The following is a 13,343-nucleotide window of genomic DNA, read 5'->3' as shown; positions in this document are numbered from 1 at the left end:
TATACATTTTAGATGTTTTATTTTCTTTGGTTACAGTAGGTGGCCAGTGACTTTGACCAGTTTCACTTTCAAAACCTTTGCATCATGCATGTCACACAAACTTGCGATGAGTTTTGTTGATATAACAAGTTTGTTCATATCCTATCCACAAATCCACCATTTAACATCCACCATCCACATTATCAAAACCATTGGTGTTGTGTGCCGCATTCTGTTTGTGTGACATGCATGATGCAAAGATTTTGTAAGTGAAACTGGTCAAAGTCACTGTACATACATTGTTGCACAGTTCTGTTATTATTTTCTCTCCTGGATAGAAGTTTACTGATTTAAGCAAGGAATCATTGATGGTGAGGCGGTCATTGTTGAGAAATAATCTCAAGGATGATTGGAGCCCGAGGCGAAGCCGAGGGGTCTTTATCATCCCGAAGGGAGTTGAGCACCTAAACAATGACTGTAAATGACATTGTGTGTTTGTTTACATGGTCATGTTAGATACAGCACAAAATCCAACAGTGCAAAATCAAGCAGCGCAGCAGGTGCTCTGAGCCTTTGATTAGACAGCGGTCTGTTGTAAATTCAAAATGATTTTCTTTATAGTTGTTATATGATTTTTATCATTATTGTATTATTTCATTTGATGTCTCTTCTCTCCTCCGAACACCTTGAATTATTACTTTCATAATTCCATTGTATGTATATTTTGAGCTACTTTTAATACAATTTTTGTAGTTTTATGAGATTGTTGGCAATTGTATTGTTCCTGGCATCATGATTGCATATGATTCTTGATTTGATAATTGGTGTAATTATTTGTATTATTCATCTGATTTATATCTATGAATCATCTTCATCTCTCACACTCATCACATCAAGCTGGCTGGGAACTTCACTTCCATATCCTGAAGAGGGCGCTATTGGTCCAGCATGTCTCTTCAGCAGCCAATCATAAACCTTGTCAGGTGACCAGCAGTATGAACTTCCTGCTTCAGATGGTGTTCCACCACTCACTGCAACACAAGAAAACACACAACAAGATACTTATTATTATAATTATTATTATTATGAATGTAATCCTAATAATAATAATAATAATAATTATTATTATTATTAGTAGTAGTAGTAGTCAATTCAATTCAATTCAATTTTATTAAAGTGTCAAATCACAACAAGTTGTCTCAAGACACTTTACATGTAGAGAAGAGACCCGACAATCCCACCCTGAGCAAGCAATTTTAGTAGTAGTAGTAGTAGTAGTAGTAGTAGTAGGTGTGTGTGTGTGTGTGTGTGTGTGTGTGTGTGTGTGTGTGTGTGTGTGTGTGTGTGTGTGTGTGTGTGTGTGTGTGTGTGTGTGTGTGTGTGTGTGTGTGTGTGTGTGTGTGTGTGTGTGTGTGCGTGCGTGTGTTTGTTTGTTTGTAATTTTATAAGGAGGTAATTTCAAAATGTTTCTGCCATATTACTTAACATTACTTAACAGACTTTACTAAAGTCTGGTCTATTTTCAAATGTTTTCTGTGAAGTAATGTTACATATAGAAAAGTCCCTGTAAAAAAACAATCAATTATATTGATACTCACTGCTTGGAGGAGTCCAGTCAATGCTCATTCTTCTTTTCTTGACAGCTGGCAGGGTTGGTTCTTCTGGCTCCTTCACCACAAACTTAAACATCCTCTCTATCATCTCCCCCTCTCTCCTCCTCCCTTCCTCCTCTCTCCTCCTCCCTTCCTCCTCTCTCCTCCTCCATTCCTCCTCTCTCCTCCTCCATTCCTCCTCGCTCTTCTTGAATTCTTCTTCTCGTCGGTTCCATTCTACAGCAGTAAATGTTTGCTTTCCTGACAGTCTTTCAAATTGAGTCACCTGTCTTATCTCTTGTCCTTCCCTGAGGTGTCCTGTGTCTCTGACAGATCTGTCTTCTCTTGAGTCTGAAGGTCCAAAGTGTCCTCTGTTCCTCGTCACCATGTCTTCTACTTTCTCCATTAGCTCTTTCACTTCTGAGATGTCCCGCTTGAAGCAATCTAGAACATGATACCTGTAGCCACATTTCTCCAGGATCCTCCTCAGAGGTTCTCCTTCAGACTCTATGTACTCCTCAACCCGTCTCTCTCCCAGCCACGCTCCCACTGTGAACAGAACCAGAGTGTGTCTCCAGACTCTATCCCCCAGCAGCTCCATGTGTTCCTCCACTGATCTCTTGTGAGCTTCAGAGAAACTGAACCAGACAGGAACATTCAACAGGACAGCGTGGGGTCCAGGAGAACACAGAGTCACACTGTGTAGAAGGACATCTTTGATCTTGAGTGATGGAGGTGTAGTCGACCAGTCTGGACAGATCACCACACTCACATTTCTGTCAGCAACTCGTCTCTGTTTTCTGACACTTTCTGTCAGTTCAGTCTGTAAAATGAGGTTTACTGTATGTTAGTCATAATAATCAATACATGTGAGTTTTTCAAAACATTAATTCAATAACACCCCCCCCCCACCCAAAACTTAGCACCACAGTAAAACTGTAATGAAATTTAACGCTATTGGACCTAGAACGTTATCTGAAGATGGTTAATAATTACAGCCAGTGTAGAGCTACAATATGGAAGTAAGACCACGGACAGGGACGTGCAGACAATGTTAGAGGGATATTGAAAATGGCACTTTTGTCCGGAATTTTGTTTGACATTTCTAACTCGAAAATATCTACAAGCTCAAACTGTGCAGTGCTGCGACACATTGTGAGCTTGTAGATCGGATATTTCCGATGCGCAACACAGTCCTTCACTAATCATAATCAAGCCTTTACTGGAGATGCAGAATACAGCATCAACATCGGCATACACAGAGGACAATATGGCTCAAACATTCATGACATCATACTTTCACATTATCATTAGAAAACATTTATATTAGATATTAGTTATTCTATTAGTTTATTACTTTGAGGTCATTCATTATAACATGAAGTTCATGTAATATTACTCACCTTCCTTCCTGTAAACACTTTCCCCTGCAGTATGACATCTCCAGCCAAGCTCCTCGTACCCTGGTCTCCTCCAACCAACATCAGCTTCACATCTGGTAGACTCTGATGTTCTCCTGACACACAAACTCTACATTAGTTCACCATTTCACTATTTAAGGACTGGATTCAGAGATTAAGCTACAGTATATTGATACTTGAAAACAGTTCTGTCTGAATTGATCACAGAACAGTATAACTAAGATATTGCTCACATGGTATTATATTATATGTTCTCATGTGATCACAATTTATTCTCATATGTTTGCCTCTTTCTAATGTAATATTTGTCAATTTGACCATTATTGTATTAATAGGTCTTAAAAATTGTATTAAAAGGTCTTAAAAGTCATTCAAAATTAACTTTAGAAATGTGCAGATACCCTGTATACATTTATACTGTATGTTGGTTTGTTTGTGAGAAAACAATGGTGCACATTCAGCTAATCATCTGGGGACCCCCCAAAATATTGTGAAAATAGCCGATCTACAAGCTCAATAACTACAAGCTCTACAAGCTCACAATGCCTCACTCACAACGCCTTGCACTGTGTGGCGTTGTGAGCTTGCAGATCGGCTATTTTCACAATGCTTGCCTCTTTCTTACGTAATAAAAAATATTTGGGGGTCCCGACACCCAGTTTGGGAACCACTGGTCCAATCTACAAGTCTAAACCTACAGTTTAATAATTTACCAGCCAGTTTGACTGACTGACTGACTGACTGACTGACTGACTGACTGACTGACTGACTGATTGATATTATATTCATCACCTTCAAACAGAGCTTTCAGAACAGTTCTCTGTCTGTGTGTCTTGGTCATCAATGTCAGGACATGTTCCTCTATGTTCCTTTTCCTCTCTGACAACTTCTCTGCAACATCTCCATCAACTTCATAGTGTCCACCTCTGTTTCCTGCCACCATCTGTTCTATCTTCTCCAGCAGCTGTGTGACCTGAGTGTCATCTCTCTTCTCATTGTTGAAGACATGATACCTGTTCCCACATTTGTCAACAAGCCAGCGGAGGTCTTCCCCTCCAGCCTCAATGTGCTGCTCAATGCTTCTGTCTCCCAGACGGTCTCCATGGGTGAACAGTACTATAGTGTGACTCCATACGCTCTGTGGCAGAAGTGACATGTGTTCCTCTACTGCTTCTCTCTCTGCTTTGGTGAATGCTTTATGAAGAGGAACCGTCAGAAGAGCAGCATGTGGTCCAGGAGGACAGAGACACACACTGTTCTGGATCTCCAGTTTGTCCATCTCTGGAGTGTCCTGTAGTGTATTGTAGTAGATCCAGCCTGGTGAGTCCACCACTGTCACATGTCTCCCTGCTACTTCACCATGGCTTACACACTGCCCTGACCTCCGACCTCCAGCTCTAAAAACACTTCCTCCCAGAATGGTGTTTCCTGCTGAACTTTTTCCAGACCGAAACCCTCCCAACAACACAATCCTGAGGTAAGCCATTCCTGTTAGAGAAAACATTGTTCAGTCAGCATTATAAAAATAAATATAGCTGCAAGCAGCGATAATACGGGGCCAGTGAATAGAGAGAGAGAGAGAGACATGGAAACGGAATAGATTGAAGAGAGAGAGAGTGACATGGAAACAATAGATTGATGAGAGAGAGAGATGGAAACATAATGGTTTGATTGGACATCTCAACCTACTGCCATTAACAGGATTCGAACTCTCAACCTTCAGACTAATAGGCTGCAACACTACCTATAGTGCTATAGCTTTGTCCAGGCTGATATTGTCTGTTGAAGATCATAAACTCTTGCCTTCTTTCATGAACCAAGCCCCTGTTTCACTAACACTAAGATCACTCGTTCACAAACCATTTACCAATGAAGAAATTGTACATCTCCTCAGAACCAAAACTAGTGAAAGTAGCCGATCTACAAGCTCACAAACCATGAAAAGTTGTGAGATTGTAGATCAGCTATTTTCAGATAAAGTATGTCATACGTTGAAAAAACATACTCTCAAATAAGCATTTCAGGTTATCTTTACCATTTGCACATGCATTCATTGATACAGTCATGTTGTTTGCAATTCAACTTAAATTAAGTCTGCATCAAGTGAGGCTTGAACTGGCGACCTTGAGATTGTGAGGCATTCATTTAAGGGAGACGCCATTGGCCCAACAGACAAGCAACTGTGAAAAAGGAGATCACACAGATGATACAGTTTCACGCAAATAGCTGAAAAATCCTGGGTTAAAGTGTTTTTCAAACTGCTCAAAATTGCGGACAATCTAAGGGCAGAGCTTAATGGTCAAATCGATACGTGTGTTCCTCATGAGTCAAGGCACATGTGTAAGCAAGTTTCACGACTTTCGGCCAAACGAGGCATGACTTATGCCTGTTTAAAGTCTGCCTTTTCAAAAAATTGCTATAGCGCCCCCTTTTTGGCCAATTGGAGTGAGATTGGTTTCAGTGATATTTGGAATGACCCTGTACATTTCTGCAAAGTTTCAAAGAAATGTGAGTCTGCATGTATGTTTTAGGCACAGATGAATAATTTTCATAAAACTGTAATGGTTAAAATCTATCTCCTCCTGGGATTTTTGAGCAATCTGCACGAAACGTTTAACACTTGAACTTTGGACCACTGCCTACAAAAATTTCCAACGGATTTTCCATAAGTGAAAAAATGCAGAAGTTAGGAGCCAATGACTGTTTTACATATAATTCAAAATGGTGGGCGATCTAAAGGTCAGAGGTCAAAAGTCAGAGGGTGAAAGTTGTTCAGCATGAGGAGACGCATATGTGTATCCAAGTTTCATGGCTGTAGGTCAAACAGGGCATGAGTTGTACCTGTTCAAAGTTGCCATTTTCAATTGAGTGCTATAGCGCCACCTTTTGACGAAAGATTGTGAGAATTATTTCTTGATCGTTTTTCATAACCATCTACCATATGGCCGAGTTTCGTAAAAAGCGGCAGCACAGTTAAGCCAGAACTAAGATTAGCCTTGAATTGAGAGGGAGCGAAAAACAATTCGTAATATAGCTGCAAGCAGCGATAATACGGGGCCAGTGAATAGAGAGAGAGAGAGACATGGAAACGGAATAGATTGAAGAGAGAGAGAGAGTGACATGGAAACAATAGATTGATGAGAGAGAGAGATGGAAACATAATGGTTTGATTGGACATCTCAACCTACTGCCATTAACAGGATTCGAACTCTCAACCTTCAGACTAATAGGCTGCAACACTACCTATAGTGCTATAGCTTTGTCCAGGCTGATATTGTCTGTTGAAGATCATAAACTCTTGCCTTCTTTCATGAACCAAGCCCCTGTTTCACTAACACTAAGATCACTCGTTCACAAACCATTTACCAATGAAGAAATTGTACATCTCCTCAGAACCAAAACTAGTGAAAGTAGCCGATCTACAAGCTCACAAACCATGAAAAGTTGTGAGATTGTAGATCAGCTATTTTCAGAATGAAGTGTGTCATACGTTGAAAAAACGTACTCTCAAATAAGCATTTCAGGTTATCTTTACCATTTGCACATGTATTCATTGATACAGTCATGTTGTTTGCAATTCAACTTAAATTAAGTCTGCATCAAGTGAGGCTTGAACTGGCGACCTTGAGATTGTGAGGCATTCATTTAAGGGAGACGCCATTGGCCCAAGTAATTGTGAAAAAGGAGATCATACAGATGATACAGTTTCACGCAAATAGCTGAAAATCCTGGGTTTAAGTGTTTTTCAAACTGCTCAAAATTGCGGACAATCTAAGGGCGGAGCTTACTGGTCAAAGCGATAGATGTGTTCCTCATGAGTCAAGGCACAAGTGTAAGCAAGTTTCACGACTTTCGGCCAAACGAGGCATGACTTTTGCCTGTTTAAAGTTTGCATTTAAAAAAAATTGCTATAGCGCCCCCCTTTGGCCAATTGGAGTGAGATTGGTTTCAGTGATATTTGGAATGACTCTCTACATTACTGCAACGTTTCAAAGAAATGTGAGTCTTGCATGTATGTGTTAGGGGCAGATGAATAATTTTCATAAAACTGCAATAGTTAAAATCTATTTCATCCTGGGATTTTTTAGTAATCTGCACAAAACATTTTACACATGAACTTAGGACCTTTGCCGACAAAACAAAAGCGGCGGATTTTCCATAAGTGAAAAAATGCAGAAGTTAGGAGCCAATGACTGTTTTTCATATAATTCAAAATGGTGGGCGATCTAAAGGTTAGAGGTCAAAAGTCAGACCACGAAAGTTGTCGGGCATGAAGAGACGCATGTTTGTATCGAAGTTTCATGGTTGTAGGTCAAACAGGGCATGAGTTGTACCTGTTCAAAGTTGGCACTTTCAATTGAGTGCTATAGCGCCACCCTTTGACGAATGAGTGTGAGAATTATTTCTTGGTAGTTTTTTATGAGCAACTACCATATGGCCGAGTTTCGTAAAAAGCGTATGCACGGTTAAGCCAGAACTGGCAAAAACAAGTATTTTTCAAACTGCTCAAAATTACGGAAAATCTAAGGGCGGAGCTTACTGGTCAAATCGATACGTGTGTTCCTCATGAGTCAAGGCACATGTGTAAGCAAGTTTCACGACTTTCGGCCAAACGAGGCATGACTTATGCCTGTTTAAAGTCTGCCTTTTCAAAAAATTGCTATAGCGCCCCCTTTTGGCCAATTGGAGTAAGATTGGTTTCAGTGATATTTGGAATGACCCTGTACATTTCTGCAAAGTTTCAAAGAAATGTGAGTCTGCATGTATGTTTTAGGCACAGATGAATAATTTTCATAAAACTGTAATAGTTAAAATCTATCTCCTCCTGGGACTTTTGAGCAATCTGCACGAAATTTTTAACACTTGAACTTTGGACCACTGCCTACAAAAATTTCCAACGGATTTTCCATAAGTGAAAAAATGCAGAAGTTAGGAGCCAATGACTGTTTTTCATATAATTCAAAATGGTGGGAGATCTAAAGGTCAGAAGTCAAAAGTCAGAGGGTGAAAGTTGTTCAGCATGAGGAGACGCATATGTGTATCCAAGTTTCATGGCTGTAGGTCAAACAGGGCATGAGTTGTACCTGTTCAAAGTTGCCATTTTCAATTGAGTGCTATAGCGCCACCTTTTGACGAAAGATTGTGAGAATTATTTCTTGATCGTTTTTCATAACCATCTACCATATGGCCGAGTTTCGTAAAAAGCGACAGCACAGTTAAGCCAGAACTAAGATTAGCCTTGAATTGAGAGGGAGCGAAAAACAATTCGTAATATAGCTGCAAGCAGCGATAATACGGGGCCAGTGAATAGCGAGAGAGAGAGAGACATGGAAACGGAATAGATTGAAGAGAGAGAGAGTGACATGGAAACAATAGATTGATGAGAGAGAGAGATGGAAACATAATGGTTTGATTGGACATCTCTACCTACTGCCATTAACAGGATTCGAACTCTCAACCTTCAGACTAATAGGCTGCAACACTACCTATAGTGCTATAGCTTTGTCCAGGCTGATATTGTCTGTTGAAGATCATAAACTCTTGCCTTCTTTCATGAACCAAGCCCCTGTTTCACTAACACTAAGATCACTCGTTCACAAACCATTTACCAATGAAGAAATTGTACATCTCCTCAGAACCAAAACTAGTGAAAGTAGCCGATCTACAAGCTCACAAACCATGAAAAGTTGTGAGATTGTAGATCAGCTATTTTCAGAATGAAGTATGTCATACGTTGAAAAAACGTACTCTCAAATAAGCATTTCAGGTTATCTTTACCATTTGCACATGTATTCATTGATACAGTCATGTTGTTTGCAATTCAACTTAAATTAAGTCTGCATCAAGTGAGGCTTGAACTGGCGACCTTGAGATTGTGAGGCATTCATTTAAGGGAGACGCCATTGGCCCAACAGACAAGTAACTGTGAAAAAGGAGATCACAGAGATGACACAGTTTCACGCAAATAGCTGAAAAATCCTGGGTTTAAGTGTTTTTCAAACTGCTCAAAATTGCGGACAATCTAAGGGCGGAGCTTACTGGTCAAAGCGATAGATGTGTTCCTCATGAGTCAAGGCACAAGTGTAAGCAAGTTTCACGACTTTCGGCCAAACGAGGCATGACTTTTGCCTGTTTAAAATTTGCATTTTCAAAAAATTGCTATAGCGCCCCCCTTTGGCCAATTGGAGTGAGATTGGTTTCAGTGATATTTGGAATGACCCTGTACATTTCTGCCAAGTTTCAAAGAAATGTGAGTCTGCATGTATGTTTTAGGCACAGATGAATAATTTTCATAAAACTGTAATAGTTAAAATCTATCTCCTCCTGGGATTTTAGAGCAATCTGCACGAAACATTTTACACATGAACTTTGGACCACTGCCTACAAAAATTTCCAACGGATTTTCCATAAGTGAAAAAATGCAGAAGTTAGGAGCCAATGACTGTTTTTCATATAATTCAAAATGGTGGGCGATCTAAAGGTCAGAGGTCAAAAGTCAGACCACGAAAGTTGTCGGGCATGAAGAGACGCATGTGTGTATCGAAGTTTCATGGTTGTAGGTCAAACAGGGCATGAGTTGTACCTGTTCAAAGTTGGCACTTTCAATTGAGTGCTATAGCGCCACCCTTTGACGAATGAGTGTGAGAATTATTTCTTGGTAGTTTTTCATGAGCATCTACCATATGGCCGAGTTTCGTAAAAAGCGTATGCACGGTTAAGCCAGAACTGGCAAAAACAAGTATTTTTCAAACTGCTCAAAATTGCGGAAAATTTAAGGGCGGAGCTTAATGGTCAAATCGATACGTGTGTTCCTCATGAGTCAAGGCACATGTGTAAGCAAGTTTCACGACTTTCGGCCAAACGAGGCATGACTTATGCCTGTTAAAAGTCTGCCTTTTCAAAAAATTGCTATAGCGCCCCCTTTTGGCCAATTGGAGTAAGATTGGTTTCAGTGATATTTGGAATGACCCTGTACATTTCTGCAAAGTTTCAAAGAAATGTGAGTCTGCATGTATGTTTTAGGCACAGATGAATAATTTTCATAAAACTGTAATAGTTAAAATCTATCTCCTCCTGGGATTTTTGAGCAATCTGCATGAAACGTTTCGTACTTGAACTTTGGACCACTTTCTACAAAAAATTCCAACGGATTTTCCATAAGTGAAAAAATGCAGAAGTTAGGAGCCAATGACTGTTTTTCATATAATTCAAAATGGTGGGAGATCTAAAGGTCAGAGGTCAAAAGTCAGAGTGTGAAAGTTGTTCAGCATGAGGAGACGCATATGTGTATCCAAGTTTCATGGCTGTAGGTCAAACAGGGCATGAGTTGTACCTGTTCAAAGTTGGCATTTTTCAATTGAGTGCTATAGCGCCACCTTTTGACGAATGAGTGTGAGAATTATTTCTTGATCGTTTTTCATGACCATCTACCATATGGCCGAGTTTCGTAAAAAGCGACTGCACGGTTCAGCCAGAACTGCGAAAAGTGGCAGAAGAAGTGACAGAATAATGCGAATAACAATACGTGTCCAGAGCAGAGCTCTGGACACGTATTGGGGCCAGAGCAGAGCTCTGGCCCCGTAAATATAGCTGCAAGCAGCGATAATACGGGGCCAGTGAATAGAGAGAGAGAGAGAGACATGGAAACGGAATAGATTGAAGAGAGAGAGAGTGACATGGAAACAATAGATTGATGAGAGAGAGAGATGGAAACATAATGGTTTGATTGGACATCTCAACCTACTGCCATTAACAGGATTCGAACTCTTAACCTTCAGACTAATAGGCTGCAACACTACCTATAGTGCTTTAGCTTTGTCCAGGCTGATATTGTCTGTTGAAGATCATAAACTCTCGAACCAGTGAAAGCAGCCGATCTACAAGCTCAGAAACATGTTGCTATCTGAAAAGTTTTGAGATTGTAGATCGGTTATTTTCACAATGAAGTTTGTCATACATTAAAAAAACATACTCTCTCCAAGAAGCAATTCATCATTACCTTTAACAGTTGCACATGTATTCAATAATACAGTCATGTTGTTTGCAATTCAACTTAAATTAAGTCTGCATCAAGTGAGGCTTGAACTGGCGACCCTGAGATTGTGAGGCCTTCATTTAAGGGAGACGCCATTGGCCCAACAGATAAGTAACTGTGAAAAAGGAGATCACACAGATGATACAGTTTCACGCAAATAGCTGAAAAATCCTGGGTTTAAGTGTTTTTCAAACTGCTCAAAATTGCGGACAATCTAAGGGCGGAGCTTACTGGTCAAAGCAATAGATGTGTTCCTCATGAGTCAAGGCACATGTGTGCAATCTGCACGATTTTTGAGCAATCTGCACGAAACATTTTACACATGAACTTTGGACCACTGCCTACAAAAAATTCCAACGGATTTTCCATAAGTGAAAAAATGCAGAAGTTAGGAGCCAATGACTGTTTTTCATATAATTCAAAATGGTGGGCGATCTACGTTGGGCGGCCAGAGGTCAAAAGTCAGACCACGAAAGTTGTCGGGCATGAAGAGACGCATGTGTGTATCGAAGTTTCATGGTTGTAGGTCAAACAGGGCATGAGTTGTACCTGTTCAAAGTTGGCACTTTCAATTGAGTGCTATAGCGCCACCCTTTGACGAATGAGTGTGAGAATTATTTCTTGGTAGTTTTTCATGAGCATCTACCATATGGCCGAGTTTCGTAAAAAGCGTATGCACGGTTAAGCCAGAACTGGCAAAAACAAGTATTTTTCAAACTGCTCAAAATTGCGGAAAATCTAAGGGCGGAGCTTAATGGTCAAATCGATACGTGTGTTCCTCATGAGTCAAGGCACATGTGTAAGCAAGTTTCACGACTTTCGGCCAAACGAGGCATGACTTATGCCTGTTTAAAGTCTGCCTTTTAAAAAAATTGCTATAGCGCCCCCTTTTGGCCAATTGGAGTAAGATTGGTTTCAGTGATATTTGGAATGACCCTCTACATTTCTGCAAAGTTTCAAAGAAATGTGAGTCTGCATGTATGTTTTAGGCACAGATGAATAATTTTCATAAAACTGTAATAGTTAAAATCTATCTCCTCCTGGGATTTTTGAGCAATCTGCACGAAACGTTTCACACTTGAACTTTGGACCACTTTCTACAAAAATTTCCAACGGATTTTCCATAAGTGAAAAAATGCAGAAGTTAGGAGCCAATGACTGCTTTTCATATAATTCAAAATGGTGGGAGATCTAAAGGTCAGAGGTCAAAAGTCAGAGGGTGAAAGTTGTTCAGCATGAGGAGACGCATATGTGTATCCAAGTTTCATGGCTGTAGGTCAAACAGGGCATGAGTTGTACCTGTTCAAAGTTGGCATTTTTCAATTGAGTGCTATAGCGCCACCTTTTGACGAATGAGTGTGAGAATTATTTCTTGATCGTTTTTCATGACCATCTACCATATGGCCGAGTTTCGTAAAAAGCGACTGCACGGTTCAGCCAGAACTGCGAAAAGTGGCAGAAGAAGAAGTGACAGAATAATGCGAATAACAATACGTGTCCAGAGCAGAGCTCTGGCCCCGTAAATATAGCTGCAAGCAGCGATAATACGGGGCCAGTGAATAGAGAGAGAGAGAGACATGGAAACGGAATAGATTGAAGAGAGAGAGAGTGACATGGAAACAATAGATTGATGAGAGAGAGAGATGGAAACATAATGGTTTGATTGGACATCTCAACCTACTGCCATTAACAGGATTCGAACTCTCAACCTTCAGACTAATAGGCTGCAACACTACCTATAGTGCTATAGCTTTGTCCAGGCTGATATTGTCTGTTGAAGATCATAAACTATTGCCTTCTTTCATGAACCAAGCCCCTGTTTCACTAACACTAAGATCACTCGTTCACAAGCCATTTACCAATGAAGAAATTGTACATCTCCTCAGAACCAAAACTAATGAAAGTAGCCGATCTACAAGCTCACAAACCATGAAAAGTTGTGAGATTGTAGATCAGCTATTTTCAGAATGAAGTATGTCATACGTAAAAAACGTACTCTCAAATAAGCATTTCAGGTTATCTTTACCATTTGCACATGTATTCATTGATACAGTCATGTTGTTTGCAATTCAACTTAAATTAAGTCTACATCAAGTGAGGCTTGAACTGGCGACCTTGAGATTGTGAGGCATTCATTTAAGGGAGACGCCATTGGCCCAACAGACAAGTAACTGTGAAAAAGGAGATCACACAGATCATACAGTTTCACGCAAATAGCTGAAAAATCCTGGGTTTAAGTGTTTTTCAAACTGCTCAAAATTGCGGACAATCTAAGGGCGGAGCTTAATGGTCAAATCGATACGTGTGTTCCTCATG

At 40.2% G+C, this 13,343-nt stretch overlaps 1 protein-coding gene across 2 annotated transcripts in view; it reads right to left on the bottom strand.

Annotated features, from left to right (window-relative positions):
- Positions 1–383: 383 nt before the first annotated feature.
- Positions 384–13,343, bottom strand: part of LOC311038260 (GTPase IMAP family member 8-like) — a 487,341-nt gene continuing 474,381 nt past the window's right edge. Inside the window, exons 2-5 of one of the 2 annotated variants that reach the window (XM_084047659.1) lie at positions 3,785–4,480; positions 2,975–3,087; positions 1,578–2,394; positions 384–1,010 (exon numbers count right to left, since the gene is read on the bottom strand). In XM_084047659.1, the coding sequence (XP_083903785.1) occupies positions 838–1,010; positions 1,578–2,394; positions 2,975–3,087; positions 3,785–4,478 (1,797 nt within the window). In that variant the 5' untranslated portion in view covers positions 4,479–4,480 and the 3' untranslated portion in view covers positions 384–837. The remainder of the gene's footprint in view (positions 1,011–1,577; positions 2,395–2,974; positions 3,088–3,784; positions 4,481–13,343) is intronic. The other variant, XM_084047660.1, reaches the window with a different exon arrangement.

The sequence above is a fragment of the Gymnoscopelus microlampas genome (assembly GCF_963454915.1).
Source record: "Gymnoscopelus microlampas genome assembly, chromosome: 21".
Lineage (NCBI taxonomy): Eukaryota > Metazoa > Chordata > Actinopteri > Myctophiformes > Myctophidae > Gymnoscopelus > Gymnoscopelus microlampas.
This window is presented reverse-complemented; position numbering and strand designations above follow the sequence as displayed.